Source organism: Phalacrocorax aristotelis, chromosome 6, assembly GCF_949628215.1.
Source record: "Phalacrocorax aristotelis chromosome 6, bGulAri2.1, whole genome shotgun sequence".
Lineage (NCBI taxonomy): Eukaryota > Metazoa > Chordata > Aves > Suliformes > Phalacrocoracidae > Phalacrocorax > Phalacrocorax aristotelis.
In genome coordinates, this window is record NC_134281.1 from 13,889,470 (window position 1) to 13,901,953 (window position 12,484).

General features: G+C 39.4%; 1 protein-coding gene across 4 annotated transcripts in view; it reads left to right on the forward strand.

Moving 5' to 3' along the window:
• The window catches only part of EEFSEC (eukaryotic elongation factor, selenocysteine-tRNA specific), a 126,575-nt gene that overhangs the window by 72,903 nt on the left and 41,188 nt on the right, over positions 1–12,484 (forward strand). For 2 of the 4 annotated variants that reach the window (XM_075096033.1, XM_075096034.1), the window contains one exon: positions 11,247–11,403. The exons of the other annotated variants lie outside the window; for them this stretch is intronic. In XM_075096033.1, coding sequence (XP_074952134.1) covers positions 11,247–11,403 — 157 coding nt within the window. The remainder of the gene's footprint in view (positions 1–11,246; positions 11,404–12,484) is intronic. 4 annotated transcript variants of the gene reach the window in all.

The following is a 12,484-nucleotide window of genomic DNA, read 5'->3' on the forward strand; positions in this document are numbered from 1 at the left end:
CGCTGAATTTAGGGTGTCTATTCTTGGCACAGATACAGGAAAATTTCTTTCTCTTTTGAGCAAGGAAGCTCCCCCCTCCTCACCTTCCCTGGGGAGGCATAAAAAAATAATAATTTTAAAAAATACATGTTACCTTCATGAGAAGCGAACTCTTCCTCCAGGGAATACTGCTGGGGGAAATTAGCTTCATAGCTTCCTGAAGGGCTTGGGAGAGAGGGAGGCAGGGGCATGTAACATCCACCTTCCCAGGTTCAGCATGGGGTGGAAACATGCTCTCAGAACCAGGCTGTAGTAAATTCATTAAGTTTTATCACCACAGTACTTCTTTTTTATGCCCCTTGTATGTGCCACCCCCCTGGATTTTAAGGTTGTGGTTGTTTGTGGTTTTTTTGTTGTTTTTTTTTTTTTTTTTAATATTATAAAAGGTTTTTTGGCTAAGAGCAAATGCGACACTTTTACTGTTTCACATGAAAATCAAATCTATGAACGGGTAAACACCATATTTCTAAAAGGGAAAAAAAATCATACTTAAACTAACAAGTGGTCTTGAATTAGTACATTTTAGTGAAAAATCACTCCTAAGCTTTGTGGTTAATCTCACCTGCTCAAGTCATGGTAAATGTTCTACAAAAATTCAAGTACCCTTGCACTTCTGTACTGCTTGCTGTTTCCTTTTGGTATCTTGCCTTTTTAATGCTAAGACTCAAATAGAGCACTGGGAGAGAAAGAGTCAAAGCCTTACTACTGTTGTACACCAGGATCTTTGAATTCACCTGTCTGCAGTGTGTTCTTGAGCCTCTCACATCCTTGCTTATTTATCCACTGATCTTTTTTTTAAGGTATGTATTAGTGTAGTATCTGAGAAATCTGGCTTTAGAACATTTATCATTTGCCTTTTCAGTTAAGTTAGTCTTGTCTGAGATGCTGCATAGTGCAGGAAATCAGCTTCTAACCAGGATAGGGGATTTTGGGGTCTGCACCTATGCTGGGATTGTACCTTGGTTACAAAAAAGATGCACGATTCAAACTGGAGTTAGTATTTTATCTGATAGCTTTTGAACTGTTGTGTAAGCACGTGGATGCTCCTGTTCTGCTTTAGACCAGATTTGTTTTGGGGTTAGAGTAAGTCTTTAGGAGTTAGTTTTAAGGAAAATCAAAATCTGCCATTCCCTCAGAACTAAGAGGGCACTAGCAAAGGATTTTATTTGCTTAAATTGATGATTTAAAAATGATGTAAAATACTAGTATGGTTTTCTCTTGCAAAGAGGAGTTAAGACAGGGGAGTTCACTGGAAGGACGTTTCTGTCAAGCGTCTTTCTGGCATGGTTATATGGAGGCAGAGACTGTTGCCCTCTGGACACTATTTTTGCAAAACCTTGGCTGCCTGACAAATGTACTTTTGATAGGAAAAAAAGCTAGGCTGGCAACAAGTGGCTTGTCCTGATAAAAGGTAAAAGCAGGGCTGAGTGCTATTCTGAACACCAGTGTTGCTTTAAGGAGTGTGATGTGAGAATCTTGGTGGAAAGAGGGCTGTGAAGGAAGTTTATCCCTCTGAACTGGCATACTGTGGTGGCTGTGAACGTGGGTTTGCAAAATGTAGTAGGTCAGCAGCCCCTGGAGTTGGAGACAAGCAAATTATGAAAAGCAGCAGCTGTTATCTTTGGTCTTGTGCTTCTGGAGACAGGCTGCTCACTAGTCAGCTCCTTGCAGTTCTGTGGGCCGACTCACTTGTATTAATCCTAGCACCATCTCCAAAATATCTTCCCCTCTGAATTTTACCTCTGTGCAGCATTGCAGATTAATTGCAGTCTGGCTCGTGAAGCAGTTACTCAGTTCCTGGGATAAATCCTTTATATTTTTCGTGTTATTTGCTCTTTTCCTTTCATGGATGTATAGGTTGAGTACAATGAGTTTCAACTGAAAGGTGAACTGTAGAAGTGCATCATGCTTTCCTGCATGACTCAGATATTCTGCCTATTTTGAAAGTGTTTGCACAAGCAGGATTTATCTTAGGGTGGTTGCCACAGGGTCCTATTGTCAAGGATGATCGTAAATCAGTAGCTCTGTGGCAGAAACGAAAGGAGAAGGAAAAGTCTCTGCCTTGCTTGCATAGCACAAGCTGCACCTTCTGCACTTTCAAGCTTGTGTAGTCAAAAATATGTGCATGTCTCAGCTGCGATTGTTTTCCATTTTACGCATAGCAGAATGTTTTCCTATGAGAATGGGCTTGTCCTTCCTAAAGATGCTTTCTCTGTGTTCTTTTGACATAAAGAAAAACTAATTCTCTCTGTATTTCGAAGTTTTTAATGTATTTTTCTCATTATTTGCCTTGCCTCCTAGGCTTTACTTATTTGATGGTAATCAACGTTGCACTTCTTTCTTCAGCAGTTTCCTTTCAGGTGTCACAGCCATAGGATGTCCCAGTTTTATTCAGAATCAATCTGTCCCCAAATTTTGTGGGTTGTTGGATAGTGAGTTTTCTTAGTGAACTCGTTCTCCTGGGGACTGAGGCCATTATGTAGCTCACATGCTTAGTTTGTGGAGGATGGAAGAATCAGTTATTGCTTAATAACATCATGTTACTAATTATTGAATATGAGCGTGATCTAGGTGTCCCCAAAGAGAAAAGCATTGTTGTTAGGAGCAAGATGTGAAAGCAGGGTAAGTTATCAAGATTTTTATCAGAGTATCTCTTCTGAAGCTTGAAGAGAAAAAGCTTATCTTTCAGAATCTTTTTAAAGTGGTGGGTTTTTTCTCTTCTTACAGTAGGAAAACAGGAGCTGTGTCAGAGCAAGTGCATTACCTGAGTGGTCAAATGGAAGATCTTTGTCACCATCGCTTAACAGATCTTTCTGGCCTTTTCAGAAGGATGATGCGATATTGTGAAGATGAGTACTCGTAAGCAACTGCAGGAAGTTTGAGGAAATAGTATTTAAATTTGTTGATGACAAGCAATGACCCAGACTATCCTTTTAGGGAGCTAGATAGTCTGAAAAGCAGAAGAGGGTCTTTCTAACAGTTATCAGCCATATTTAGTCTTCTAATTCCTTTTGGCTTTTTATGAATGAAAATACCAGTGTTTAGTTTACAGAGTACATGTCAAGTTTATAGTAGCTTAGCCACACACTTAACCAAACTGCTGAAGGAGGGCATGAAGGAGGGAAAATGAACTTGCCCATGAGTGCATAGGAACATCCACTGTGGTTTACTTAGGGAATCAGACCAGACTTCTGGGAAAGTTGTCTTTGCTTGGGGAGGTGGTAAGTTAGCATGGGAGCACCAGAGTACTCCATTCTGGAAAGATTCCCGAGTAGAGGATCATATGTGAGCAACGCTGGCACTTTTTTTACTGAATCTTCTCCAGGTGTCTTACCAGTAATCCAAGAATTCATTTCACAGAGTGGAACCCATGCACTGTATTTAAAATATTTGCCAAAGAAACACTGTTCCTTGAATTTTTTGTTGCATGGTTGGAGTACTGCTAGGAATGAAGTAAATTTTACCTGCTCAGGTGGTTAGATTCTTCCATCTAACTTATGTCCAGATAAAGGATGTTTCATTGGCTTACTACAGCTATTGGTTCATCTGCTGTTTTCTCAGAGTGGCACTGTAGTTTCAGCAGGCTGGCAGGCAAAACACTGTCAGCCAGACAATGCCACTTTCTGGGTGGCTGATGCGGTGTGCAGACTACGGGCACCATGAGTAGCAAGGCTAAACTGTACAGTGAAAACTGGTTGAGTGCTGCCTGCAGGCACAGGCGGTGACCTGGGCTGTTGCAGAACCTTTTGTGACTCTAGCTGGGAGAAGTGGTGGATGTCGCTCCATCTACTGTAAACATGCAGACGCCACAATTAATATTTTTCCTGCTTTGAAGTCTGAACATGAGTTTGTTTGGTTCTGCTTGGCTGCTGATGGTATGCTAAATACAGTAATAATGCAGAGATGAAGGCAATCAGGTGAATAAAAGTGCACAGCACATTCACTGGTTAAAATGTGCTGTAAAAGAGGAATATAAAAGATGCATTTATTTATTGGCTGTTTAGTTTTTGAGTAAAAAGGTTTGAGAAGCTTAGTGGGGGGAGGGCTGTATGCTCATTGAACAAAAATACCATTTCTGTTAAACAGAACTGAGAAAAGAGTGGCGATGTTTACTGACTGACACAACATATGGATTAATACAGTAGAATAATTTTTTCATGAAAGTATACCAGCTAAGTAACAGAATCTGCTTGCTTACTCATAAGAAAAAAATTGTTATTTTGTTCACTCACCAAAAAAATAATGGTTTGCTCCACATGACTGGGTAGTAGAATTTTGCAAGGTTTGAGCAACACCTATGGTTATTATTTATATTATTAAATTTAAAATGCAGACATGCTTTTGGGCCTTACAAGTGTATGGACAGCTGGTCTTGATTTTTCTGAGGTTGTGTAAGAGTCACCTGTGGGGGAATCGGTTTGTCAGCAAGGCAACCAATACACCATTTTATTTATTGGATACAAAAATAAATTAAGAATGTTACTTAGGTTGCAAAATCAAGCACTTGAAAGTTAGGAAATACCAGATTTACAGTTGCCTATGCAACATTAATTCTGTTCCCCTGTGCCTCTCCCTTGTGCACTTAATAAGGCAGCGTTCCTGTGAAATTTTTTTGGATGTGGTCATGTAAAGACTATATCATAGGGTATATCAAAGGAGGACAGGAATAAGGTTGTATGGACATCTGGCATTTCTTAACTACTTAAGTGCCCAATTCTGCAACTTAAATAACTTAGGTTTTATATAAATGTAATTTCCTAGGCATTTTTAAAGTAAAATGGTAAAGTAAAATTAAACGTACCTATTATTGAACTGTAACCATCTCTTCACTGTACACCTTCCCTAGGATTTGAGTTACAGATATTCAGCAGTGTAGCACAGACTTTCATTGCTTGATACCACAAACCTTGTTAACCAAATGGCAGAAGGAAACTGTTATCCAAGAGATATGGTGGACTGTTGGACTGTGGGCAGAGGAACCGCACACTAGAGCTAGAGATTGTGAGGGGAGGGGACAGGCTTGGGGTGTTTGTATGTCCGTGTGGTGCCTTCAGAAGGGGATGCGAATCTGTGTTGAGTTAGCACTCTGCTTTCCTTCGACATCATTTGCTTCAGGCAGCTCTTTGCAGGCCTGTCCTCATTGCCTGCTTAATTTCCAGTGAGGATTTTGTAAACCTCTGTTCTGTGTGCCTCTCTGCCCTCCCCAAGCAATATGTAGCATTTTCCTTTAGAAACAAATTAACTTACTGTCCCTGTACTTGACCAACTGCTATGTGCCAGATCTATGTGCTGTTCCAAATGAAACTTGCCGGGTATCACTGATGTTTGGTTTTGGATGTTTAAGATCTCAGAACCTGAGATCACCACAGGTAAAACACTTAAAAGAGTTGAAGAAAGTGCCTGTGTGTTCTTAAGTCACAGCGATACCACCAGAGTCATTCTGGCCGCTCAGAACCGCAGGCTGGGGGGAGCCCTCTCCAGCTTGCCAATCCTCTCTGTGTCCTTCTTATGAGGCCAGGTCAAGACTTCTGCATCTACAGATCCTCTGCTCTACAAAACAGCCTCTTTCTTGGTTTGTGCTTGGGTGGTAAGCATTACAGGGTTTTTAATCGTTATAGCATTTCAAGGCAGGGCTGGTCTGGAGATGGAGGTCCTGTGTATAGTAAGTCTGTAGCCTCCTCTTTTTCCCTCTCTGTTGATGTTGAGTTTCTTACATAATGGCAACACAGCATGAATTGGGGTAAAGATAAATAAAATAATGACATGAACCAGTTTCTTCTCACTTGGTAAAATGAACTTGTTCTTAACTAGGCTGTGTCAGGAATTTAGTGCCTGTGGTTTTTGGGGATTCAGCCCTCATAAACTTTAAGTAGAGGTGAGGGAAACTTGTCCTCTAAAGGTGTATAATGAAGTTAGTGTCCTGTTTGTGCCCTGTGCATGCACTGGTGGGTAAGTACGGATCTTTTAAAATCTAAACTGGTCTGGTTATGCAGTTCTTACTCATTGTCCTGAGTTAATACTAAAGGTACCCTTTCCACTCCTGTACTAGTTTTAACCAGGTTATAGTGATGGCGAAACGCTCGGCAAAGGGAAAGGCGTTTATGGCTGCTTGTTAGAAATCCTCAAATGCCATCATGCCTTCACTGAGAAAGGAAGAGAAGGGCAGAGAAAGGAAGATGTTTCTTGGATACAAGAAACAGGCTTGAGAGAGATGGGACAAACATCTGGAAACCAAAGTTAGTGGATATGTGGAGATATCTGTGTGATGGCTTCTTGCTCTGTCAAAGTGGTAGTAATGAGGCATGAAGTACTGCAGATGAACTTTTCATCCCCGTTCCTTCTGCCTGGATGGATGTTCAAAGTCAGAATTTTAGTTTGTTCTCTTGGAGGATGCTGAGAAGGTGTTTAAAGCCCAGCACACAACCGGAAGCTTCTAGTGCCGGAGGGAACTGCAGAAAGAAAAGCCTTTAATACTTTTATGCTGATGTAAGCTTTTGAGGAAGCAACGTGGCTGACTAAATAGTTCGTTCTTTGTACCAAGTCGTTCACCTAGTTCTCAGGAACAAACTAAAAGTTGGAACAGTCTTTGGAGAATCGAAAAAGATGAAAACCCAATTGCCAGTGAAATCCTCTCAGTTCCCTTCTCTTTCTCCCTTTTTGCAGTCTCATATACCGTCATTTTCTCTATGCATGAAGCCACATTTTAAAAAAGAACAGGAATTTGCAGCCTCCAAAATAGTCCCATTTCTGACACAGAAATGGAAAGTGCTTGCAACTGTTCTCTAGAAACAAATGAGCTGTCACTGATCATGATGAAGATCTCTCAAGTGTACTTTTTCTGAAGCACAAAAAAGTAATAGAAACACTTTGTATATTCAGTGTTAGTTATAGGTTCTTTTTTGTTCTTTTTCTCCTCCTGTTGTTTTCTGCTTTGGTTTAAACAGGCCATTTTTCAGTTTGCTGAGAATAATCAGAGCTGTTTTTATCCTTTTTCAAAAATCGGTTTATTTCTGTTTAAACACATATAACTTCAGATTAAATCAGAAAAGGTTATTTGTTCTGTCTCTTCTTAGTATTTAATATTCAGTGCTTTTACTTTCTCTGTCTCAAACCTTTTCTTATTTCCTGTCTCATTCTGGCACCTTCTTTGTTTCCTTCTGTAAGTTTCTGGTCTGATCTCCTTTTTTTTCCTACAGATATGTTAGGACACAGGGAGTTACTTGCTATTTGCTCTCAAAATGTATGTGATGGATTGAGTGTTCAGATGACAGTAATTTCAAAGTGATCTTGAAAATGAGAGTGCTTTAACAGGCTGGACAGTATAGCTTGCTATCCCTGCTCAAAGGGAAATAGCGGAATTGTTTTTCCTTGGACCTATGCTATGGTTTGCAATGAATGCCAACACATGTAACATTAACTGTAGTTTTGCAAACAATATATGGTAGTGTAAGTACTGCTTAGATGGGGAGTGTGAGGTGGTTAATTTTTTCTGTGAACTTCTTGGTATTAGCAGAATTGTTATGTGCCAGAGATGTGCATACTTCACCTATGGTTATAAAGTGCTGTTTACTTTTTTCCTGCAAACACAAAAGCCAAGTGGCAAGGGATATTTCATAAACTCATTGCTATTGTGTCTTCTGGTCTAAGCCATAAAACAAGAGTAACAGAGACTTTCCCTTTGAACTTGAAATCCCTTTCTAAGCTGCTGATCTAACCTGAGCGAGAGGGGGAGACTACACCAGCAAGAAAATTTTTCTCTTCTGAGTATTTCTCCACACACACACCCCCACCTCCACCAGCTTTTTTTAAAAGTCCTTAAGTGAGTTTGATGCTGCACCTCTGCCCATAAATTTAAAAAAATATTATCGTAATGTAGGTCAGTGAACTGAAACGCCACTGTACACCATGGGGGATTAAAGTCAGAGAGGCAGCCCTCTCCCACTCCCACTAGGTCATATGACAATATAAACAAGAAATGCAAGGAGCCTTCAGATTTTTCTTGCCCTAATCCTTTGTTTATGCAGCACTTAAACTGACTTTTGGGGTCGTCTCTGTCTGGCATTAAAGCCCTAAAGCTTTTTGAAGTTTCCCTGAAGTTAATAAAATTAGTCTGCCCTCATTGCTAGGCCCCTTGCTGCTGCTTCGGAGCAGACTGCGTATCCCTTACTGTCTTTGCGGCATTTGGCTTTTTAAGTTAATAATATTTTATAACCAAAAAAAGAGTGTTTGAGAGAAAAGCAGAAAGATCTCCCAAAAGGCTGTTCAGCTAATAGGCAAAATGATTGCCATGGTAGATGTTCTGAGAACTCAAAGGGGATTAACTTAAAATCCACTGATTGGAGGTAAATTGCTGGTAAAGTAATTGGAAGTGTTGAGTTTCAGCTGGAGAGAACAACATGCATTTCTGTGGCTTTTTACAAAGCAAAACTAAAATAAAAAAAAATTAATTTTTCTCTTATTTTTATAAAATGGTCTTAAAGTTGAGAAAATAGGGTTTCCTTCATAGCAATTATCTCTCACCTATTTAATTTCACTGAAAAGACTGATCATTTACCTTAATTTTTGTTACATCAGGAATTCTCTCATTATTTAGTTGTCTTCAGGGATAAATTGGTCATTGGCTAACTGGGGGAGATGGACAACACAGGCTGGGATCTATAGTGTTTAGTGTATGAGACTGAGACTTCGGGTCATAGAGGTTTTATTCCAAACATCCACTCAGGCAAGTCACTGATCACTTATTATCTCAGCAGCACTAAAGAAGTTGTTTTTCTAATGGCCTATAGAGATATCCAAGGAATAATGGTGATATGGATAGAACATATCCATCAGCTAAAGGAGGGATTTTTTTTTTAACAAGTTGACCATTAGAGTGAAAGGAGCACTGTAGCTGGAGGCTTTTGTTACTTTGCTAAACTGTGTGTACAAGAGCAAGACCCTAAAAAGCACACATAGTTATAAAAGATGAGGCGTTTTAAAATCAAAAGGCATTAAACGAGTATGGCATACCTAAAGGGTGATGGATTTCATTGCTGTTATCATTACTAGTTTACTGAAAGGTACATAATGCCCATAACACTTGTTGACAGAAATTATTCTGAGGGCTTTTTTGACAGCCGTGCCAGGGAGGCTCTAATTGAACCATGCTAGCCTAGTATGATTGCTCACCGTGTAATTCTGTTTTTAATTAAGTTAAAGATAACTTTGAAGTGCTCTTGGAAAAATGAAAGATGTTTAGGTTGTCTTTAAAGTTGGTTTCCTGTGCCATTTTGTGGGGATAACTACAAAAATAATAGATATATGGAAGATCCTCACTGGAGTGTAATAAACTGTTTCAAACACAGGGCCAAGAAGCACATAGCCAGCAGTGGAGGAGAGGGATGTTCAGTTTTGAAATTCTTGTTTTAGGAATAAAAGATATATAGGAAGAAGTAATAGTTTTATTTTACTAGCTAATACAACTGGAAAAAGAAGGTTTTGAGAATGTAGGTATTCTTCAGGTTGGAATTGAGCACTTCTTTTTCTGCTAGTCTTCTATATCAGACCAAAAGAAAGGCAAGTGTGCCTGAAAGCTTATCTTCCCCCTCTATCAGCACCTATTATCAGTGTCTCTAGTAAAAGACATTATTCAGTTTTATATTTAAGCCAGAGGTCGCCCAACAGTGATACTACCATTAATGGTTCACAAGCTATTTTGAAGCAGTGTTTGCTGGGGGGTGTAGGACACATGGGGAAAAACAGAAATGTGACCTTTTGGGATAAGATGAGGAGTGGATGTTCAGGCAGCAAATGATGCTGAGACATCTGAATGCTTCTCCTGCAGCCTTGACCCTGCACTTTACTGGGAGCAGAGCTGCCTGTACTGTTGTCATCTCCATGTGAAAGAGGAAGATGGGCTGCAGACATGTCTTATCCTGCAGGTGCGTCTGGTATGGGACAGGGTGAGGTCCTGCCAGCGCTCTCTAGTATTGCACAGCACTTTCAAGGATGTTTATAGCTGAGCAGGCAAACCCTATTTAAAACAAAACAAAACAAAAATTAAATTTCTGATGCTAGGTTTACTGCCATACTGAGATTGGCATTAAAATAGAGGCATACATGTGTAAGAAAATAAGAAGAACGTTAGGGATTTCAGTCTACATATGCACTACTGTTCATGGAAGAGGCTTCAGGGAAGGAGAGTAACTTAATAAACCTGCAATACTTTGAGTCATTTAAACTGAATAAAAGGGAGTGTTCAAAATTGGTTATTCTTCACTGTTCTAAGTCACTTTGGTCTTTGAAAGCCCTAGGTTTATCTAAAAATAGCTCCTAAGATATGAAGAAGAGCTGCAACTTTTGCCAACAAAAAAAAATCTTGAAAAGATTTAAGTAATATCCCCTTATTTCTGATAAGTAAATAAATGTTCTTGCTGTGGCTACGAGGTAGAGTAACTCCAGGCGTTAGGTATACAAGGATATTCACACCTGCAGGATTAGGCTCGCTTGACTGCACCTTATACTTTGTAATGCCTAAGGGAGGGGTTTTTATCTTGCCTTACCCACCAACCTTGCTGCCTCTTGTTCCTGATAGCTTAATTAAGAATTCAACTTGGAATGGTTCTTCCCACTGGGTTACAAACCTTGAAATTAAAATTGGATACAATGGTCATAAGGCTTTTAGTTTAACAAATCAATGTGTATGTAAAGATGAATATTTAAAAGGCTCTATTTAGAAGCTCTGAGCAATTCTGTCATTTCTGTGGAAGTGTAGCTGTTGGAGTGCAGTTCTGGAGCTAAGAGACAGAATGTTTATGTAGGTGATAATGTACTTAGCTGTAGGATAAGTAATGGAATAAACTTTTTGTGAGCATAGGTGCTTAAGTGACTTTCATGGGAAGGTTTCAAAGCAGAAAAGAGATTTTAATTAACTGATTTTTAAAGCATGTTCTGATGCAGGTTTTGTTCTTCCTATATTAGTAGAAAGGAGGTAAAAGCAGAAAAATATTAATTCATGTAGTCGTCTTTAATTCACGTAGAAGACTATGGTTTTAGACACAGTTGCCTTAAACTCAGCAGTTGAGGTGGCTAGTCTAGAGTTTTGTTCATTTGGGGATAAATGGTTTTCCAATGGTAGGGTGGTAGAAGTCACCAAACTTAAGAGTATCTTGTAGGTATAATTTTTTTACTTTAGATTGTAGGCTCATGAAGCTCTATTTCTTTTGCAGGTGATAGATGACTACGGTGTGATTGGTCGTTCATTGTTCAAAAAGGAAACAAACATCCAGATTTTTGTGGGTCTAAAAGTCAAACTATCTACAGGAGAAGATGGAATAATAGATGGTGGTTTTGGACAAAGTGGCAAATTTAAAATCCGAATTCCAGGTAGGTGCTTAACAGGTAAAAAAAAAAAGCTACCATAGAATCATAGAAGAGTTTGAATTGGAAGAGACCCTTAAAGGTTATCTAGTCCAGCCCCCCTGCAGTGAGCAGGGACATCTTGAACTATGTCAGGTTCCTCAGAGCCCTGTCCAACCAATGTTTCTAGGGATGGCGCATCTACCACTTCTCTGGGAAACCTGTTCCAGTGTATCACCACCCTAACTGTAAAAAATTTCTTCCTTATCTGGTCTGAATCTACCCTTTTTTGGTTGTCTATGTCAAGTGTAGAAGATCCTTCCATCTTGCAAGTCTGAATGGTACCAGTAATCTGAAGTTTTGAAATCGGCTCATATTCAGTTGAACCACTGATGATTTGGTGGATTGTACCTCTTCTAAATGATGGTGGCTGTGACTTATATTGTGAGACTGAATGGCCTGAAGCCACATCTCCCGTGTCAACAAACTCCGGTCTCAGAATGACTTCTTGTTAAGTGTCAATAACACTGAAATCATGCTCTGCCCAGAAAGGCTTGTGGAAATCTCTCCTCTAAATATATATGTATGACTTGTACCAGAGCCCTTCTGAACAAATAAAGGAAGATAAACCTGCAATAATTTTTACCTGTAGCTACTTATTAAATATAGTATAGTGGATGCAAGTTCCTTAAATTGGCTCTGTTGTGCATGTTATTACCTAACTTGCCTTCAAGCAAAAACTGCTTGATAAATGAGGTTTTGGAGATCTTAAGAGTTTTTTTTTATTGCTGGTGTCTCCTGGTTTTATTCTATTATATATTACTGTATTTTTCATCCTTGCTGAATTACAGCAAGAATTTATGCCTCCTTAGGTTAGAGCATCAGAAATGATGGGTGCTAGAGTTTATAAGTGTCACTACTGGGTTTTTTGCCTCCTTCTTTAAGGTAGGAAAGTTGTTCTGAACCTTTTAAAAAGGCAATAATAGATGCTGCATTTAACTCGGGTTAAGGGATAAGATTTTAATGATACTAGAAGTAGTTTATATTTCTGTAGGGTCTTCAGCCCATTTGTCACTGGTTAATCCTCTGCCCTCTGTTGTACAAGTGG